The sequence below is a fragment of the Jatropha curcas genome, chromosome 8 (assembly GCF_041381405.1).
Source record: "Jatropha curcas cultivar XTBG-Jc1 chromosome 8, XTBG_Jcur_1.0, whole genome shotgun sequence".
In the NCBI taxonomy this organism is placed as follows: Eukaryota; Viridiplantae; Streptophyta; class Magnoliopsida; order Malpighiales; family Euphorbiaceae; genus Jatropha; species Jatropha curcas.
This window is the reverse complement of record NC_143158.1, coordinates 6,340,768-6,363,068: the sequence shown is the minus strand read 5'-3', so window position 1 is coordinate 6,363,068 and position 22,301 is coordinate 6,340,768. Positions and strand designations below refer to the sequence as shown.

General features: G+C 32.8%; 1 protein-coding gene across 1 annotated transcript; it reads left to right on the top strand.

Moving 5' to 3' along the window:
- The first annotated feature begins 1,658 nt into the window (after window positions 1-1,658).
- LOC105633462 (ENHANCED DISEASE RESISTANCE protein (DUF1336)) lies at window positions 1,659-21,977 on the top strand. The gene is made up of 22 exons (XM_012216050.4): window positions 1,659-2,209; window positions 2,955-3,029; window positions 3,150-3,203; window positions 4,471-4,536; window positions 5,701-5,759; window positions 6,221-6,297; window positions 6,879-7,004; window positions 8,169-8,203; window positions 9,409-9,509; window positions 10,936-11,031; window positions 12,061-12,125; window positions 12,749-12,820; window positions 13,413-13,583; window positions 14,933-15,129; window positions 15,375-15,441; window positions 16,279-16,454; window positions 16,763-16,864; window positions 19,092-19,139; window positions 20,228-20,371; window positions 20,479-20,574; window positions 20,910-21,011; window positions 21,361-21,977. The coding sequence occupies exons 1-22, from the start codon at window positions 1,895-1,897 to the stop codon at window positions 21,451-21,453; spliced, it is 2,337 nt and encodes a 778-aa protein (XP_012071440.1). The 5' UTR covers window positions 1,659-1,894; the 3' UTR covers window positions 21,454-21,977.
- Window positions 21,978-22,301: the final 324 nt, after the last annotated feature.

Sequence of the window (22,301 nt, the reverse complement as noted above, 5' to 3'; positions counted from 1 at the left end):
CACACTTACATTTACCCTTTAATTAAAGTAAGGATATTATAATTTACCGCCTAATATATAAAATTGCTCGTCAATTTTAACGTTCTATTTTTATAGTAGTACTTAAAAAGTTTTTGAATGTCTTATAAAATTGTATTTTTTGTTTAAATAAGCACCTTTAGAAACATTACAAATTTACAAAATTTGTTGCTAAAAAGTGTACACTAAAATTATTATTAAAATTTTATATTGAACTGCTGTGAAAATAAATATTAAGGTTTAGGAGTAATTTTATGCCTACATAAAGCAAGTGAATGGATATAATGTAATGTCATGTGGGGCATTTTTTTTTTATTTTAAATTTTTTTATGGCATACTTATCTGTTAAGGAAGTTGTTTCTGTCTTTTTTTTTTTTTTTGGTTTCAATTGAAGATTGTCACCCACCACTCTTTGCTCCGTTGTCATTGTCCGAATCCAATCAATACATTTATTAGTTATTGACTTACTGGCGTAAAAGGATATGCATTTTGGTTATATTTATGCTATGGTTGAATTTCGAATTAAAATGTAAAATATAGAATTAGATTGAACCTTTTAAAAATTAATTAAATCTTAGAGTTAAATTTATTTTTTAGGTCATAAAAAAAATTTTAGCGATTATCGTGCATGAATTGAAAAGGTTATATATTTTTTTAATTATTGGAGATTTTTGTGGATTGAAATAACCTTATTGCTATATAACAGAATAATCATCTTCTTGAGAAGGCTTAAACAAAAAGATTATATTTAGTGTTTCTTTTTTTTATTTGATTAATCAGACAGTTTGTTTGTTTTAACCGCTAAAGACTTTTACTTTGTTTTGATGGTGGCATATTAATAAAAAAACAAAAGGTTATAAGGATATAATTTTCAAGCTTGGTCCCCTAATTTTTGAAAACCAGTGTTTGAAATTTTTTTTTTAATTTTCATTTTTCTTTTATGAATAAAAAAATATTATATATTTTTTATTTTTCCTGGTACGTTTTTTATTTATTATTTATATTGCCAATTGCAATGGATAACATTAGATTTTTTAGTAAAAAATTTAACAATGGATGGAAGACTGAACTTCACGGACAAATAAACAGTCGAGCTAATGGAGGTTATATATCGAATAACCCTGTTGTGTCATTTTGATTTATTAGACATTTTAATAAATTAACATACAACAAAAATATGGTCAATAAGTTAAGTTTTTCTTTATATGTTTTATTATAATAAAATAAATTAATTTTTCTGATAAAAAAATAAAATTCAAATTAAATAATATTTGTTGTATTTATAAATTTAATAAATAATAATTTTTTTTAAATTTTCATCCCTTTATATAATTATTAGTAATAAATGATTTTTACATAAGTAATAAATTAAGAATAAATAAATTCACTCAATAATAATTTCGTCACATTTAAAATCGGCCGCAACAAATATTTTTATTTTTAAAATTGTAGAGAAAGTTACCTGGTGGCAACTGGCAGGTAGGGGGAGGTTGGCCGGTTGCATTGTTTACGTCATAGGAAAAAGTAACAATAAATCGGAACCCTCGCTTTAATTAAAAATAAAAAAATGCAAAAGACCAGACTATTATTAAACGTTGACTAGGAGGCAGCAATGAACTTTGACCCATACAAGACAAGAGACATGACAGGTAAAAATAAAATCTCTCTCAGCAACAGTAGGCCAAACAAGGCGGAGAGAAAATAGCTGTTAATATTACACAGTTCGCCCGAAAAACGCTACACTCTTCTCTCCTCTCCCTCCCTCCAAAATCTCATTTCCAATCTCTCTATCCCTCCTGATTTGGCTCCAATCCCTAAAACAGACAAACGGACTGAGAGATTGGAAAAGTTAAATATAACTTTTCAAGAAAAAGCTATGGAAACGACGACGGAGGTCACGGTGAGGAAGGCCGCTGTAGGTGAGAGATCGGAGAGGGATGGGTCAAATACCAGCAGTGGCAGTGATAATAATGTCAATAAGGTTACTGTTGTAGAAGAGAAAAAGGAGAAGAAAGAGCGGTTGAACGAGAAGGAGAGAGAAAGTGAGAGAGGGATTTTGGAATATTTCGGTTGGGTTTATCATTTAGGTACGAATTCTATTGGTCATGAGTATTGTCACCTCAGATTTCTGTTCATTAGAGGCAAATATGTGGAGATGTACAGGCGTGATCCTCACGAGAATCCTGGCATTGTAAGCTCTATTTACTTTTTCTTGGTCAAATAGAACAGAATTGCTTTTCAACTGTCGTTTGCTTCGGGTTTGGGGTCAAACGTCTTTATTTAATTTTATCATATGTTTTGTGTAATTTAAATGGTTTTTGTTGTTTTTTTTATAAGTCGCGTGGAGCTGGATCTGGTGCTTTAATTGAAGTCTTTAACTGTAATTTTGATTGTTTTAGCCTAATTCGATTAAGAGTGTCAAGAAAAAGTCCTGATTGCTTTAACTGTGGTCTTGAACATTTGAATTATTTGGTATTTTCGTGTTTGTCCTTTGGTTTCGAAATGGACTGGATTCAAGCTGCATTTTCACAACTATGGTGCTATAGATATAAGGTTAACTCAAGATAAAGTCCTAATGTATCTTAGGACAATGTAGATATTTAACGGCATAGGATGCTCTCCCTGGGTTTACAAAATTGCAATAGTTATCTGACTATGGAGTTGGAATTTTATTGTATAACTATTTCATTATTCACAATATTAAGCTTGTGAAGACAGCTCTATGGATTTTACTCTGGTAATGCGATTTGGGTTTCCCATCTTGTTTCATTCTGATGCAAAATTGATGCATTTCAATGTAATGGATTGATAATTGTATATACTAATTTTAAACACCAATGTTTTGTAATTTCATTTATTTTGCGAGTCCGACCGCCAATTCAATAGGTAATTTGATTTCTTTATTTTCCTTTGGCGCTAAACCTTTTGTTGTCCAGAAACCTATTAGGAAGGGTGTAGTAGGGCCTACACTAATGGTGGAGGAGCTAGGGCGTCGAAAGGTTAATCATGGGGTAAGGCCTTCATTAATCTACCCATAAAGTGATATTGATCATGATAATTTATTATAATTTCCTTTCAATTCACGATATTTATAAGCTTCAATCTTGATTATTTCTCTTGAATTTTTGTAGGACCTCTATGTTATGCGATTTTATAATAGACTGGATGAATCAAAAAAAGGAGAAGTAAGTAGCAGCTCATTATAATTCAGTTGACAAATATTTATGGTGATATATATGTATAATAAATATCGGCAGTCATTGTAGGTTATATGATGTTTTGTTATAGTGGATATCACAATTTGAATGGAGTGACATTATTGATTTGTTTATTCCTGACTATTTATAATCAAGAATTATTCAAACCAAGGGCTATCTGGTAAAACCACTATCAAATAGACCTGAAATTCTAATATATTTATCTTGGCTCAGTGTCAAATCTCGTGTTATAAGCTTGCCAGGTTGGGTAGGATGAAAGACAACCCCTTGCAACTTGAAACTCGTTAAGAACTAGTTCATGAAGAATTTCCAAACTTGACAATGTCAATATAACCTAAATATATCCTAAAATATTCTTTTATGTCAAAGGTTCAAAATCTTTCCATCTGACCTGATAGAATACACATATGCATATGAAATTGCTGCTGCCAAACTCTGTGACACCTTGCATATGACTGAGACGTGGGAGTTGATTTATAAGGATATTAATGATCCTTCTGTCCCATCTCATCATATCACAATACCATTTCTAATGTGTATGTGGGATAGACTATAAAGGCAATGAAGGAAGATAGTATCCGTCACAATGCAATTCCTGGCTTCCACTTTCAGATTGCAAGTTAGATAAGAGTTACTCTAACTTTATTTGATATTTATTATTAAAGCCACATGATCAATGAATGAGTGTTAGGAAGCATAAGGCAGACGAATTTTATAAGGCAGGAGAAGATATGTAGGATAGAAGTAAGGACTCTTCACTCGTCATGAAAAAATGTTATGGTGAGGAAAGGACCTTGCATTAGTATTTGTGCAAACACCTGTCCCAATCATGTATATCGTACATTGTATTCCTGTCTAATCATTCTACTATTATTTGATATTGAGTCAGTTATACATTCTTTTGAGATCATAAAATGATTCTATGATTCGGGTTGTGTTACCAAGCATGTAAACTTCCTTTGTAGGTTTTCCTGCATTCTTATCCGTGTTCTTGTTGAATAATATTTATATTTTGCCTTTTTTTTTCCCTCTTGTTTCGTTTAGGGTGGTCGTCAACTAGTTTGGGATTAAGGCTTAGTTGTTGTTGCCGTTATTGTTTCATTTAGAGTGGATAGCTTATCCTACCTCTTGTAATAGTTTGTTCTATTTGTATATGTGGATTCTTCAATAAACAATTGTTGTTTTTTTTAATGCAAAAACAACATGTGACTAACTCATTGTTTGTCTCTTCTAGATTGCTTGTGCTACTGCTGGAGAAGCTCGAAAATGGAAGGAGGCATTTGATCATGCAAAGCAACAGGTATAGGAATCCACCCGAACATTGTGAATGTAATGGTCTCTTGTTGAATTTATATAGAATAATTTGCTTGCAATGTCACCATGATAGAATCACTTACCATTGCATCATTCTTGATATTGTCTGCTACCATTTCTTTGCTCCTGAGTCCTGACACCTAACACTGTTGTATAATTTGCTAATTTCATTCTGCATCTTGAAGTTAGTAAAATTTGGCTGCTCTTTGCATTGAAAATGGAGCCTCTTGTTTATATTTTGAAAACTTAGTACTTAACATGAATTCTATGTATTCTATCTAGAAATCATTTTAAATGAATTATAGAATTCATTTGCAAATGAATTCTTTCTTTTGTTATAATAGTTTGCTTGTAATATCACCATGATAGAATCAATTACCATTGCATTGTTTGTGCTATTGTCTTTTACCACTTTCTTTGCTCCTGACACCTGACAGTGTTACATAGCTAATTTCATTCTGCACTTAAATTTAATAAAATCTGGCTGCTCTTTGCATTGAAAATGGGGCTTCTTGTTTATATTTTGAAAACTTAGCACCTAAGCCTCTGTTTGGTATGAATCATTTTAAAATGTAGGATTCATTTCAAATGAATTTAATATAGAAAATTTCATTTGCAGATGGATCTTTATGTATGTTGTAATAAGTTTAACATGTGGAATTCAAATTGAATTTCACATCATTTACGTTTGGTATAAATTTAGAATTTTACTCAATGCGTGATAATTGTCGAAAAAGCTTAAAGAAAAGTAGAGAGAAAAAATGAAAAAAAAGAAAGAAAATAAAAATGAGAGAAATAGAGAAGAGAGAAAGAAGAGGGAGAAAGTGAGAAGAAAAGGAGGGGATAGAAAAGAGAGAAGGAGAAGGCGAGTTTTTCTGTCCAAAACTTTAGTTGTGTGATTTTATGGAATTCAATTTGAAATTTCATTAATTTTGGTTGAATTTGTTTAGTTATATTCAATTTTACAGAATTGAAATTTGTGAAATTAAAACAAACATTCTTTTTAACGTATCAAACTCTTAAAACTGGGAATTCAATTCAACTCCACAAAAGTTATGGCATTCATTTATGCCAAATGGCGGGTTAATAAAAATTATTTGATTCTCCTAGTTTTTCTGATATTTATCTTCTTAACGTTCTTCATTGACAGGCTGAATATGAGCTCTTAAGAGGAGCTAGTGCCAGAGACAGGCTAAACATGGAGGCTGAGTATGTACCATATGTCTGGATTATCTTACATAAACAATTTCGTTTAGCTAAGTCCATCTATCATAACTTTTGCTTTGAAAATTTGTCATACAAACAGTTCTTTTGGGGATATTGGTTGTTGGTGTCTCTGTTTGCTATCAAGTCCTAGCTACTTGTGAATTTTTTTTGTTTATGTAAACTAGAAGCTGAGGTAACTGTCAGGTGTGAGCAAGTCTTTAATAAAACATTTGGACAACCCATTGTTACGCTGAATCTGTGTGTTATTTGACTTTACTCTTTACAGATTGTAAGTGTTAGTCATAGTACTCATTTTTTAATCTCCTGTCACTATTGTTGGCTTAACTAAAAAGGCATGTTAGTGGTTGTCTTTGAAGCAATTGCATTGTGTTTACTGCATGGCTTGACCTGTGATATTTTGGCTGACTTATAGTTCGTTTTTTTCTCATTGTATCCTGGGAAAGGATCAATCTAGAGGGACATCGGCCTAGAATGAGGCGTTATGCACATGGCTTAAAGAAGCTTATAAGAATAGGGCAAGGTGAGGTGGCATGCTCTTATCTGACTTGTTGCTCTACTTTTGTTATAGAACTTAACCAAAATTAGTCTATGTTTGTTGGATATATATTTTTTTATAAGGAATTTGAATAGTATCAAATTAAGGTATTGCAGAATATGAAATCTCAAAATTGAGAAACTACGAAAGTATACGCTAAATGAAACACAATTTAGAGCCCTGTGAATACTTTGATTGGGTATTTTGTGTTATCCTCCATTAATTAGAACATCTATATGTTATATAAACATATACATATTATTTTTTTTTTCTATAAAAATGTATTGGCACAGAATATTGTATTTTTGAACAGTATGTTCTTGGCTGAAATACTAATTAAAATATCTTAACTTTTAACTCATTGAGGGTATTTATAGGTGTTATAATTAATTGGGGCTCTTTTGTCCAAAAAAATGCTTACCTCTGCAAGCTACTTAAGAGATATTGTATTATATCATTTATATTCTATGTTTACATGGGTTTAAAATTTCAATGTCTTTTGTTTGAAATTCTTTGTGAACAAATATATCTTCATGTTAATAATTGTCTACTTTTATTATTGACAGGTCCAGAGATGCTTTTGCGTCAATCCTCAACTTTGGATGCCACTGCCAAGTCAGATAGATTTTATGAGGGGGAAATTGGAGATGCAATTGAAGCACATGAATGGAAATGTGTGCGCACAGTAAATGGTACTTGTTTGTTAGATAATTTATATCATACATAACCTATCACCTTTTCTCTTTAGGGTCCATTCAGTGTCATTTATTTTTAATACTCCTTATTCACTTTCTTATGGTACTTAATGCTTCAGTTATGCAATACTACAGTTTATTTTGGTAAATATATTTATCATCATTTGATGTACTTTGATTCTCAAATGCCATAATCAAGATTATGTCCATAAAGCTCTGCTTGCTTCCAAAGGGTTATTCACTAAAACGATTTGGAACCTTTTTTCAATTTGCAACCATGGCCTGCACTGTGAAAGTGGCCATTTTTGCTTGTATTTAAACTATTATGTGCAATCACTGCCAGGCTACTAGACTTATTTGATGACTTGTGCGATTAACCTACAAAAAGGAAAAACTACTCATTACATAGCTGTAGATTTGGTCTACTATCAATAGGCTTGTCTGTTTTTTTGACATATGCAATAGTTCTATAATGGCTATTATAAGCTAATTTTACGCATAATTAAATGGATGAATAGATTTTTATGGCTATGAAACTCATAGCCAAAGTATAGGTTAAAATTAGTCATTTTCAAAATCACAGGCTGTTATTGCAAATTGGAGACAGTTAAGGAATTTTTAGTGATTAATTCTTTGATACTGTATTTTGGTTGAGGTTGGAAGAAAAACCTTTGTTGATTATGTAAAATTTTGTTGCTTGACATAAATAAGTTTGTGAGATATCTCTAAGCTAAAACAGCAGGGGAACCATAAAAGATTGACCTTTCATATGAAAGGAAAATTCTTATTGACGGGAAGATAATGCTACTCAGATAGTACGCGAATGAAGTGGAAAAGAGAAGTAGATTTGTCTATGCATTGGGTAGTAGCTCAATTGTAAATCTTCCTTTCCTATGGTTGGGAATCTCATCAGTTATGAGAATTTCCAATTGAATATAATTTTAGCCCAGTGGAGTTATAGGCCCATTAGAACATGCACTAGAGTTTCCAGTTAATATGTTATCATTGATTGTCTAGATAACTTAATGTGATTCTGCTATGTACTGCAAATAGCATTAAACATATTTTGATGTTCCTTCCAATATAGATGTTGATAATAAGTTTTAAGGGAACCTGGTTTATTTTCCACTTCTAAACAATTTGTGCTGGTCTTTGTTACAGGTGTTCGAATCTTTGAGGATGTTTCTAACTCCAAGGTACTTGTCATTATTTATTTCATACTCCTACCAATCTTGTACCTTCAAGAGATTTCTTTTATTTGTCATTTGATGTATCATGTGTTTGGATGGTAATTAATTGAAACAAATGGCGGCCCATTGTTTCCTCTGTAACTTTCCTTTTCATTAGCCACTGCTCAGTTGTAAACAAATGGTACATACTTTTACTAGCAAGTGCTCAGGAGTAAATGAATAGGAATTGGGCAAAAAATATTGGCAAAGTTGAATTTCTTGTTTCCAGAAGAGATGGCTGCTGCTTCCACCCAGTGCTAGTGAACATGAGCTGTGAATCTTGCCATCTCCTGACTGAAAAAACTGAATCTCTTACTTTAAATTTTATGTTAAAACTCTGTGGGATGTTGTCATTGCTTTTTCTTTGCATCCTGATCTTTAAATTCTGTTTCTTAGACCTGTTAACAAAATTCTCAAAGCACGACTCAAGATTATAAATATTAGGGAGTCAGATGACTGTCACATTATTTTTCATATCACCCTCACACATCCTAAAGATGTTATACTACCAAATTATGTTGGAAGACTGTCGCAGAGCTACTCTCCATTCCATATCTTTTAATGATTAAGTTCAACATTTTCAGAGGAATGTCCTTAGGTATTATTCGGCATGGGTTGGTACTACTTTTTGTTTGGTTTTGCTTCTTTTTTTTGTTTGTTATTTAGATTAGTAGGATATCTTTTAATGCTTAAGTTCATTATTTTCAGAGGAGCGTCCTTAGGTATTATTCAGCATGCATCAGTATTATTTTTTGTTCGCTTTTGCTTCTTGTTTTTGTATGTTATTTAGTTTAGAATACCCTTTGCTTAAAGTTATAATTTCCTTCATTTCTTCCTTAATAAATTTTATTTTCTTATAAAGAGGAAGAGAAAAATGAGTACTATGTCAAATTACTTTGAGTTGATCAAGTTATTTCTTGAAATTGTGTAGGAGCTGATCCCTAGTTAGGTAGGGCAAATGACTTACTAAGATGTAAGGTACACAGTGTGCTGTCTTTGCATTAAAGTCACACAAGTGTGCAAATGTGTGTACACATTTGTGAAATATCCTTGTTTGTTTCATAATTTTTCATGGTTCTTGTATTTTTAACATTCAAGTGAACTGAAGAATGGAACTCCTATGAACTCCACGTAGGGCATCAGGTTTTCTGATAAATTTGTACTCTCTGTAGAATGGTAAAGGTGTTCTTGTCAAAGCTGTTGGTGTTATTGATGCCACTGCAGATACTGTCTTTGAAGTCATTTTAAATGTTGATCGGCATCAGAGATATGAGTAAGTTTGTCGATCAATCTTCCAAGCCAATCTACATGATCATTATGTTTTAAAAGTTAATCTATACTAGCTCCTTGTTAGATGAACATGATACCTTGTTTTCAACTTTGTGAATATGTATACACACACACACACACACACACATAAAAATAGACACACAGATGCTATGTTTGTGCATAAAATTTATAAAGTTATTAACTAATAATTCCATTCGGAAAATTATCATCTTCTATTGCTAGCTGCCTTGAGTTGGCTGGAAATTACTATTTGAATGTGACAAATTGATCTGCAAACTATTTGAATGCGTCTTTTGCTCATTAACATGTTAATTTTAAAATATATATGGTATAAGATGTAGATATCTGAACAAATGCTGAAAGAGAAAAAGCGTTCTCTTTGTTGCAATTAATCAGTATACAATTAAGCCCTTGCCTTATACTATTTCACTTAACAGTTCTACAATCATCAGAGTTTTAAATGCTTTTCATCCTTTTTCATGGCCTTACTATTCTAATCGTCAAATCAAATACAAAGGACTGAAAAAACTGAACATGCACACTGTTCAGCATAAGCTGGTGTTCTTGACTTGTACAAGCACCAATGTTGGCTTTCTATGTAGAATCCACTTTTTACATTTAGCACTAATGTGTTGTAAGTAACATATATCGATGCTAAGCTAAAGTGGTTAATTTACTTTAACAAGAAACAAACTATTATTTCCATTTCTTCATTAATTATGTACATTCCCCCAAATTCATATAAAAAGAAAAAAAAGTGAAACAAGTGCCTTGTGTATATCAAACAACATCAGTGACTCGGAGGAAAGTCCGATAAACAATACTTTTTTCAGCTCGATATGAATATTTGTGGTTTCTAATTCATAATCATGATAGGATGTCATCAAAGGTTAGAATTTTATGCATCCCTACATTGAATATAAAATTATATTTTAGTTCCTATAATTGATTCCCATGATTGCATTTCCCCCTTGCTTCTAAAGTATCAAATCACAGCAACACCTGCAAACCATATACACAGAAGAAACCTGGATGGCGTATGAAGTATTGTGAGTGAAAGAATCATAATTGATTTTAGGTTTAAAGCAAATGTCTTTAATATTTGCATCCAAGTTACATATTAAATTGTTCTCGGGAATTACAGCAAATCTTTTATTCTATTTTAATTACAATTTATATCGTAAAGGCATGGCAGATTCTTTTTTTTTTTTTTTTTTTTTTTTTAATGTGATTCTACATAGGTTTAGAAATATTAGACATTAACATTAATTTAGTAATATATTATCTTGAATAGTACTCTTTTATAATTCTTTACTGTTAATTTTATTTTTTGCCTTTCGACGATTTCCTATATATATAGGGATATTTCTTTACATATAACTTATTAAATATATAAAAAAAATGTACAGGTGGGATACTTTGACAAGTGACTTAGAGGTGTTAGATTCCTACGATGGACACTATGATGTTGTCTATGGGACATATGATCCAAAATATCTTACTCGGTAATGTTATTAGGCTGGATTAACTAATTCTTTGTTTGATGTTATGCTTTTTAGTTTGTTGGTTGTTTGTTTAGTGCACCCTGCTGCCTAAGTTGGAATTTGCTTACTGTTTGTCTTAGCTGAATTTAATTTATCTGCATTTAAATTGTGCATATGCATTCTTACTTGAGATCCAATCATGTAGAAAAATGGAGTGTTTCAATTTAAGTATGTACAATCAATAGCAATTTGTGTTTAGACTGTTGGTTAGGTTTAGGAATTGGCTTTAGATTACCAGCCTTTTAGTTTTAGCGATTAGCTGTAGATGGTCTGACAGTTTGTTGTAAAACCTAAACAATTGAGGCTCTTGAAATCTAGGAATACAAAGAAAATTGTTGAATTGGTTATGTAGGAAGAAGTGGAAATTCCTTGGTTCAAATCTGTTAGTATGTCTACCAGCAAACCTTATTCAATCTTTTTTTTTAACCATTATTTTCATTTGCTCTAAATTTAACTTGGTAAACTGCCCTTATAAGTTAGAAGGATAAGGGAAAATTATTCACCTTAGTTTGGTCAAACCTTGATGCTTCTACTTGTTAGCATACCGCTAAGCTTGATTTCTTCTTTCCAAAGTTGCTATTACCATAACTATGTATTGTATTTTTTGTTATAAACAGTAGTCAATATTCTTAACCTTAAAATAACAAAAATGCTAAAATGGAAAAGTAACGCATGGTAGCCTTCTTGGATGTGTGAACTTCAAACTAATGATGATCACTATATTTATCCTCTTGCTTGCCTATGCCGTTACTATTATTTTGCATATTTACCTTCAACTTTGTTTTTATCATCAACATTTATGTCTTACACTTCTGGAAAGTTTCCTTTTCCTGTCATGCTTAAGATTGTTGTTGTTTCTGCTTAAGATTTGTTGGACTCACAGGCATCAATTATTAAGTTCTTGCTATGGTGAAGTTGGTTGTAATTCCATCTTGTTTCTTATACCATTTTTTTTGTGAGTTTTCACTTGTTGGATAATGTCTCTCACAGGTGGCAATCCAAAAGAGATTTTCTTTTCTCTAGGCAGTGGTTTAACGGCCAAGATGGAACATATAGTAAGCAAATATGATTTAATTTATTGTTACTTTTTATCAAGAAGTTGGATGTGACATGATGTATAATATTAACAGTTTGAGACTGCAAGGAATAGGCTCTCTCCACTCTCTTGTTTTCTGGCAACGGAGACCTTATTCTCTCAGTGTTGTTACCATTTTTCTTCTTGTTACTTACTTCCTGTAGCTGACTCATCTTATGGTAATGGCATAAAAATACTTGGATCATTGGCATTGTGCTTTGTTCAAGTTGGATTTGAGGTACTGGACAATGTGTGGGACTGTAGCCTGTGCCCAGAGAGGCGCCATTGATGTGTGGTAAACATCTGTGTAGATTAATGATGGTTAATGTATCACTACATTTCTGGAAAGGGAGAATCCACATAGATATTGGCTTGGATATAGTGCAATTAGTAGTTATGGAAATAATTCGTGCTGCTTACTTTGGGACCCATTGGTGCCAATGTGTTGCATCATTCTCACATGAACTATAGCTAATTTAAATTTAGCTCAGCAGTTGATTTTTGCTTTCCCAATATCATTGGAAGGATTAAATTTGCCACCTAGTTAGTTGACTGAAACATGCTGTTCTTTCTTTTTTTTTCTTTTTGTTCAAATCTCTGCAGCAATCTTGCAATTTCCAGCTGTAAATAAGAAGCGACCTCGTAAATCTGGATATCGACGTACAAAAATCAACAGTAAGGATGACTAATTTTCTCAACTGGAAATTTTCTCGAATAATCTAATTTATCTTGTTCTGTTATTGCATGGCTTGCTACTGCAGAATTTATGTAACATCATCAAATGAATTATACAAATACTAGGGGTCCATGTTGACATATTTACCAGGAAATAAGTTCTAAACGTTGAAACCTAGGTTTACAATGATTGTTAAATTGGCAATTGAAAAGCTTCCATAAGTATCACTTGTACATCAGTTTAATCTCTGAATTTAATTTACCGTGCTTTATTACTTTCTTTTTTTTGTTGGTCAGGTATTCTCCTTCAAATCTGTTCGAATGTTTGTAGGTTCTATTTTAAATGTTTGGTATGGGTCATTTCATTGTGTTTGGACATCTATTCTGTTTGATGCATATGCATGCCTATATATGTGCAGATAACAAAACTTCCCTTCAGCTGGTCCGTCTGATTTAACTTCATCAATTCTAATTTTTGCATGTTTTATTTGCTGTAAATGTCAAGTATGTGCTTAATATAGAAAGCTCTCAATTAAGCACATGAGCCTCTAATTGACAATTCTTTTTCTCCCTCTATCATTGTTGTCTGTAGCTTCAACGTGGGAGATCAGAAATATAAATACACCCATGGGTTCAAACACTGTGAGATGTATTGTGACGCAAACGTTAGAGATACATCATGCAGGATGGTTTAGATGGAAGGCTAATCTCTGCTCAAAGTTTGAAAAGACTATTCCTTATGCATTACTGTCCCAGGTAGCAGGTTGGTTAAAATATTTCTTCTTCCCCGTATATAATCTATTTATGTATCGCAAAAAGCTAATTTACAGCCTTGGAGGTCAGGAATTGGTTGCCTCTGAGACCATCAAAAGTATGCAGCCAAATGACTTTGACAATCTCAAAACTGTTCCAGAAATTTTAGACCTTTTTTACCAAATTTTGGGCAGGTGCTAAGGAGCTTAACACTCAAGCAACTTTCTTAGTCTTGGGGCTACAAGTCCTACAATTAGTCATTGCTTTTTGTATTCTGTCTGCTACAATTTCATTTTCATTTATAGCTTCTATTTTGGGAGATTATTTTTTCTGATAAAATATATGGCAAGCCTCCTGCATTTGAACACCCTTTGTTTTGTTGATAAAGTGAATAGTCAACCTTGTTTATATTGTGGCCTAAACAGGATTAGTTCTGTATTGTGCAGGAATAACTTGCTGTGAAAAGTATTTCCAAATGGTTTCGGCCTTGTAATAATCAGAATCTCTTGAAATCATTTTCTAGTGTTTGGGGTGCATTGGAAGAAAACAAAATTAAAAAAGTCAGTCTCCTTTCCATGAGAAAGACCAATAAGATGTTGACCCAAAAACCTTCATATCTTTTTGTGTTTCTAGTAGAATAGGAGATACAAATACTTGACGAACTGTAAATCTTGGTGATCATCACAAGGTCGATAGTGGCCAGTAATGACTCGTGGTGGACTTTTTAGTGCGTGTATATCTATGTGGTTCTCTTTATAAGTTTTTTCCCTCTTTGTAAATTTTCTGTTCTTGAAACAGAAACTGATTTTCTTTGAAAATGTTCTAATTTTGCTTCTACCAAGGAATAAACTCTGTTGACAATTTTCCCTTGCACAACAAATAACCTAAATGTTGTCTTGGATTTTTTTTTTCTTTGCAAAATATTAGAGTCTTGATGGTGGAATCATAGGAATCTGTGGTTTTTGTTTGGCCTGAACAGGCAGATTGGTTGGTTGATACACTCTGGCTGACCTGGCTAAATCTTCTTATTGGAAATTTTTTTAAGCTTTTTTCTTCACTTTAAAAATTACCGGTTTGAGGATTTAGAATGAAGATAAGAATTTGTATCACAAGACATAAGTTATCTCTAGATAGCATATAATGGTGGCTGTTTAACTGGCAGAATAAATTGCTATTTCATTCAGCATTTTGTCTATGGAAATAGGGATTGGGATGATGCACATGTTTTTTGGAGAGAAATTTCAATGATTACTATATTTCTTTGGGATGATATTCAAAGTTCTTTGTTGGGTTGGAGAAATTTTTTGCGTAAGGTTCATCAGGTGGATGGTTGTTTACTCTTGTTTTATTGTTAATCAGGTTTGAAGGAATATGTTGGAGCGAATCCTGCACTGAAATCTAAATATGCCACTACAATTGTCCAGTCAAAAGTTTCGGATGATTCCACTTCTGGTAGTGAATATGAGGATGCAGAAGTTAAGGATCAATTCTATGATGCAATTTCTGCTGATTCATCATCAGAAGAGAGTGATGATGAGGATCAATTAGGCAATAAGGTGGTTCTTTTTTATTTAATCTCTTGCTTTTGTTGGTATTCAAAATAGTTACTCTTGCATGAATTTTTCTACTTGCTTTCTGAGTTCCATCTCTGCAGTCACTTATAGTGAATTAATTGTATAAATTATAGAGTACAAATGTCATAATTAGAACATCCTTTTGCATTATCTGGTCAAACACAATCAGTTTATACATTGAAATCAAATATGAATAAAGACGTGATGAAGCTTACTTAATTTAACAGGAAAAGAAAGTGAAATTGAAGAATGTTTCTTGGGCCATTGCAAGCTTAAAATTGAAGCGAACTTCAGGTACTTTCTTTGCTAATGAATAATTGTTTAGGCAATGGCATGTCAATATCCCCAGTGGTCACTTTCTGGTGCTCCAATGTTATTGTGGGCAAAACCACAAAAACAACGTTCATCCATTGTGGATGAAGGCCGTTTACATCCAAATCCTGCAATGTCTGGAAATCTTGTAGGCTATGGGTCACCCTTCTTAGTTTATATAACAAAATATAATGAAGCACGGGTTTTGAGGGACAAGAACTATGTGCATTTGGCCTTATGTTTTGCTTCATTGTTTGCTGAAATATTTTGAGAATTATGGCTTACACGTCAATTGCATCCAAAAGTCTAGGCATCTTTTCATTTATGGACAATTCTTTAAAGAATATACATGGTGACCGTGAACTTCACCAATGGAAGCTATTGTAGTCATTGGTCAGTTTCTCTCTTTCTCTGGAATTACAGTTTTCTCACCTTTTTCTCTTTAGCACATTACAGTGGATACAGCATACAAGAGATAAAATGGTCTAGTGAGAGAAATTAATTGGAAACACAATTCCTAGAGAGAGAACTCTGCCAGTACTTAAAATTGTATCCATTAATGGAAGTTAGTGCCCATTATAATGGAAGTTAGTGACCATGAACTACAACAATAACAGCTAAGCTTTAATCTCAAATTAGTTGGAGTCGGTTGCCTGAATCTTTCGCTTCCATTATGCTATGTTCATCCTAAAAATAAGTCCACATTAAATAGTGGAAGCTATTAAAAAAAAAAAAAAAACATAGTTCTATATTTTATTGGTCATCAACCCTTATTAAAACTGCACCATTTAGTTTCATTCTAAATTATTGCGGATGCAGGTCTAGATGCAAATAAGGAATTGGATTCTAGCCAAGACCCAATCAATATTGATCTAAGCGAATTCGACGGTTCCCTACCCAAAGGTAAGGACGAGAAGGATTCAAGTTGCTGGACTTCTCCAAGGGGAATGGGATTTATGATTAGAGGAAAGACGTACCTAAAGGATAACTCAAAGGTTTGTTTTTCTTTCTAAAAACATTTGTATGGTGTATGTTCTTATTTGATAATTCTTACATATATTTCTTCTGAACATTTGATTATTGTATGCTCTGTTTCTAATTGTGATATTAAAGTAAAGTTTCTTTCTCCTTGTTTTGTTAATTGTTATAATACATTGAGAAATATGCTGCAATTTGCTTTTTCCGAACTGGTGCTTTTTTTTTATTATATGTGCTTCTGATTTTGCTTGGCTTTAGATCTTAATTTGTGATCTGTTAGTAGCCTTTTTCTCTGTTGGTGGTAATTTATAATTTTTTTTTTCAGGTCATGGGCGGGGATCCACTTCTCAAGCTCTTAGCTGTTGATTGGTATAAAGTTGACAGCACCCTAGATAGAGTTTCATTGCATCCCAAGAGTCTAGTACAGGTAAGTCATAGATTTTTTTTGGTAGAGATAAATCATAGTTTTTGTTACTGAGTAAGAACTGGCTGTGTTTATTATTGATAATCAAGCAATTGCAGCTGGATTAAAAAATAAGAACTCAAGGAAATAATCCCAAGAGCCGGAAATGCAACTTGAGCCCAGATAGAAAACGTCATTTCTGTTCCCCAAAGAAGATATAATAATATGAGACCTGACACCCTCTCTATCCCTCTCAACTCAACCCCCATTTATTGACAGCCATATACCCATCAGATAATTCTTATCCCAACTTACAGCTAATTTCTTACTCTGCCTAGGATCTTCACGCTTATCACTATGATTTCTTCAAACAGAAACTCTCCAAACCCTTGGTGGCACATCCTTATCAGTTTTAAATTTGAGTGTCTATTTATTTCTAATTGTAGGCAAGAAGGCTAACCTTCGAAACATATTTGAAATTTGCTACATTCAGTGAAAATCCTTTTCTGTTTGATATCTTCCATATGTCATTGTAATTATGCAATTGGCATTTCAAAATCACCATACATGTGATACTGGAATGTCTTTCTTAATGCTATATATTTCATGTTGGACCTTGAAGCATTTCAAAAATGTAATGGTAGATTGCAGAAGTTTCATTTGTTTTTCCAAAAATGTTGCCTTTGGATATATGTTTTACAAAAACTTTTTATAAGATCTAAGATGGTTTTTGGACTACAACATAAAATTTTAGTTTTTCTTTCAATGGAAGAGAGCAAGTGAAAATCTAGACAATGAAGTGTTGTGATTATACTTTCTAGAGTGTTAATATCAGTTGAATAAAACAGAAAATTAGAGAAAAAAGGGCTCAACAATAGGTTATGGTGGCCAGCATAGATGGACGAGTGGCTATGTGATAGTGTGGTTCTAGGACAGATTTTCTTTAATTTTTATGAGTCTGTGCAAGTCCACAAATAACATCATACCGGCAACATGTGAAATTATAATTCATTTTTCCAAGAAAAGAGCTTTGTTTTCCTTTTGATGAGGAAAACATATTCTCTTGACCTATTTTCCTATAGTAATAAATGCCATCATTCGTCAAAAAAATGTTTTAGAAACAAATGTTTTTTCGATACAAACTAAGCTATTCTTCCTCATTTTTCTCCAGTAAACACCTCTCTGCAAAAAGCCCTAGAGCCCATAAAAGTGGATGCTTCATGCACTGGTGGCCCTTTTAAACACCTCTGGTTGTTCAGAATTCTAGTTTGAGATTTAAGGATGGTTTGGTACTGGTGTTTTAGGCCAAACAATGATATGGTCATTCTTTAAGCAGTTCACAATAAAACGAACAGCTGTCTCTTGAATACCTTTCTGTTTTTTCTCTGGATAATATGCCTATTTCTTAAAGTATCCCTGTACCTCACTATTGTCCATCTAGGACTGTTGAATGAGGAAACAAAGGCCCTTTGCTCCTCTAATATTGCAGTGCAGATTCTTTAATCCACTAGCTATATCCCTCTGTATCAGAGTTTGAATAATTAATTGTATTGTTAGACGTGTGACTAGATCTATGGCAGGGAATGTTGGTTTGATCTTTCACTTGGATGATAGCTTATATTTCTATGTGGGTACTCATTCAGGGTTTTAAAAATGCAGACTGGTGACATTAGTGCATCACATTTACATTCATGGATGGCACTATCTCATTTTGCTTGAGATAGGGATGGTTTCTGCTTTGCATTAGCTTTGCTTGAAATTTTGAGCTTTCTGATTTAAAATTGAAATTTATAAACACATACTGGGAATAAATTAGATGTATATTTTTTACCTGCCCAGTGTTTTCAGGGAGGAGATCATGTGTCTCCTGCTACTATTCAAAGATATGCAAGAGCTAACCTATACTTGTTTTTTTTTTTTTTTCATCTTATCTTCCCCCTTCTAATGATTACTATCCTCCTTTTTTTATGTGGTCTTCTTTAACTGAGAAAAAAGTGGATTTAGGAACAAATTCACCTCTCAATGTGTTCTTATTGTGCAAATCTATTCAGTTTGATCTACCCATTTTATTCTAATCCTAGGTGTATGTGCTAGATCCCATTCTCAGATGTCTGTAACGTAACAATAACAAAATCCTTAGTGGATTGGGTTAGTATGATATTCTGCTAGGCTTGAAAGGGAATATTTGTAACCTTCAATCAAATTACTTGCAATTTTGTATATTCTAAGTAGTTATTTATCTCCTTTGCAGTCGGAGGCTGGGAAGAAGCTCCCATTTATCCTTGTCATTAATCTCCAGGTATGTAGCTGAACAAATTTCAATCTTCAATTTGACATGTTCTTGAGAGGGTGCACAAACCGGGGACAAAAACATCTAAAGCTTCAAGAGTCTTTTCAATTATGGCTGAGTTTTGTAAAATTATAGATTCTGATAGTGTATATTGATTTTACGTTTGAGCAATTGTCCCACCCTGTAGTATTGGGGTGTTTCCCTCTTCTGATTTGCTCACTGAGTTGACTTATTTTAATTGGATTTTAAGATGACTAGAATGAGATCTAGCTGTGAAATGAGGAAGGTATGATTTTCTTTTTCTTGCTATCCTTTTTCTTACCAGAATACGTAATAAAAACATCTTGTTAAAGTTTCCAGTCAATTTAACATCCTGATTAGCATAAATGTTATTAAACTTAACTGCACTATCATACAAAATATGAGCAGTGCACAGTTCTTAATGAGAGAATCTAGGTGTTGACTGTAGTTATTGCGAATCCTAACCTTCATGGACCAATTGTTAATGTTAAAAGAAGTAGCACTAACTGAAAAGATGAATGGATTTTCAATGGTTTGGTTCATTTTCCTCTTCATAAACTCGGTTTCAAATTTTTGGTGGGAACTAATGGTTACTCTGATGAACTTTATGAATGAAATTTTACAATATTGTTAATTCATTTCTGTTATTTGAGATTAATGCTTGTTCAACATTTAGTAGCAAAAACTTTTTAAGCAAATGTCAAGAGACAAAATGGGCCTGAATGGATCACATGAATCCTTTTTCTTTTATCCCTATTCTGAACTGTGTTTCTAGTGAGATGTCCTGAAATCAAATTTTTAATACATCTACATAAAGGTCAAACCATAACTGGAGCATAGCGAACCATAAATTGCAGCTTTCTTTTTATCTGTGCTGCTTATAGTTCTATGCAGAAAAAGATTGAAATGCCCCACTTACACAAAAAGTAGACTTTGATCCTTTTTGACAATGCTAATTTCGTCGGACAAGGATGTTGGATTTGATTAATGAATGATATTGACAGATGTAATTTCATTTCTTTCCTTAAGAAATTCTTCAGACTTAGACTTTTAATCTCCTGCATTTTTCTTCTTAGATTCCGGCAAGGCCAAACTACAGTATGGTACTCTACTATGGTGCAGATAGGCCAGTAAATAAAAGTTCTTTATTGGGTAAATTTATTGATGGGACAGATGTGTTCCGGGATTCAAGATTTAAACTAATTCCAAGCATAGTTGAGGTATCAAACACTTCTGATCTACCCTGATTGTGAAAAAACTCCAGTGCTTTTTCTTGTTTGGCCTTTGATGGAGGTGTGGGCAGCTCATTAATCCTTATCATTGGCAGGGGTATTGGATGGTCAAGCGTGCTGTTGGGACAAAAGCTTGCCTTTTAGGAAAAGCTGTAACCTGCAAATACCTCAGACAAGACAATTTTCTGGAGGTAATCCTTTTCCATTAATCCTTTCTGCCTTAATTAATAGCAGGCTTGCAAGTGGTCTTCTCAACATTTTTATTTCAAATAACCAGTTTATGAACTGATAACACTTTTAATTATCATGGAGAATATGTGATCTTATTTTCACACCATCTACTCTTGAATTTGGGGCAAACTATGTTAATTCCATTTTTAAGTGAAATGGTTTGAGATTTTCCTGAACTAATCTGATTACCGGGTAAAAGCTATTTAGGCACTTCAGCACACCTCTTGTTTGCTTTGGTACTTTCTAGTTCATTCATATAATTTAGTTGATTAGAGCCAAAACTTCTGTGGTGCAGATAGATGTAGATATCGGATCATCCTCTGTGGCGAGGAGTGTCATTGGGCTTGTCCTCGGATATGTCACAAGCATAGTTGTTGATCTTGCAATTTTGATAGAGGTACGTCCCTTGTGAGATTTATTTCTCAAAACAAGTTCCTTCTGGTATAAAATTGTTTGCACTTGATATTAGAAATAGACATGATGTATGAACAGTTATCTATTGCTCCTTTTTATAGTTGCTGATGTTTTTACTGGTATTCTCTTAAAATTACTGGTTGCTTTTTTTCTGAAAAAAAAAAAAAAACAGAGAAATATTTTCCCATTTATAGCTAATTTGAAAGGGTAATCAATGTTAATGCTAGCGACTGCTGACTTACCCTCTTGCATCGAGTTAATCGATTCATTCATAAATAATTAGATATAGCTTGTCAAAGACCAAAAGACATTGACAGCCAGTGTGTTTGCAGGCAAAAGAAGAGGCAGAGTTGCCTGAGTATATTCTTGGGACTGTTCGATTGAATCGCGTGAGGCTTGACTCTGCTGTACATTTGGAGGTTTAGGGTTCTCATTTTTCAACATTAATTCTTTATTCATCACACTCTGGATGGTTAATGTTATTGATTAGTCCAATGTGAATTGGTCCTAAGTGGGAGGAGCTCGGTCACCTTAAACAAGTGATTCTAAGTTCGATCCGGAGCTTTATGTATGAGAAAAATTTACTTGGGAGAAGTCCTGCTTTAGCGCTTGACAGTTCCTCGAGGAGACTAGTCTACGCCTTTCGGGTGGAGAATACTCCTGCTGCATGCCAAAAAAAAAAAAAAAAAATGTTATGGATTAGTCCAGCATTATATCTTCAGTTTTTCCAATTTTGTGTAGATTATTAGATGATAACAGCAACGATTTCACTCTGGAAATTTAGGGTCATGTATATAATTATTTCACACATACACCAACCAAAGACAAATAAACGGTCTGATGAGTGTTGAGAATGTTGAAGTTTAATTATTTATCAGTTATTCCTTAAAAGGTTGTTATTATAAACTAAATATATTTACAATTATAAAATTGAATTGTTATTGTTTTATCATTTTCTAATTATTTAATTTTATCTAAAATAACTATCTTCCTATTTTCTTTAAAAATAAAAAATATCCCTAATAATATATTCCAATGTCGCAAATGGTCTTTTCCTTTATAACTAGCGTCTTACAAAAAAGTTTACCCTACACATGAGAAAAAAGAGTAGGCACTAACTTTAAATCAATAAATCACTGTTAAATGTATTTTAAACAAAACAGGAGAAAAAAGATATTTCAACTCTAATCCCATTCTTTTAAAAATAAAAAATAAAAAAGAAAAACAGAAAAAGAAGAAGAAGAAAAGAAGAAAGAAAGAAAGAAGCTACATT

Bases quoted from the DNA above. Each gene is read 5' to 3' on its own strand.
- LOC105633462 (XM_012216050.4), top strand. From the start codon at position 1,895: ATGGAAACGACGACGGAGGTCACGGTGAGGAAGGCCGCTGTAGGTGAG. The intron at 2,210-2,954 runs GTAAGCTCTATT...TTTGTTGTCCAG, and splicing joins CTCACGAGAATCCTGGCATT to AAACCTATTAGGAAGGGTGT. The intron at 3,204-4,470 runs GTAAGTAGCAGC...TGTCTCTTCTAG, and splicing joins ATGAATCAAAAAAAGGAGAA to ATTGCTTGTGCTACTGCTGG.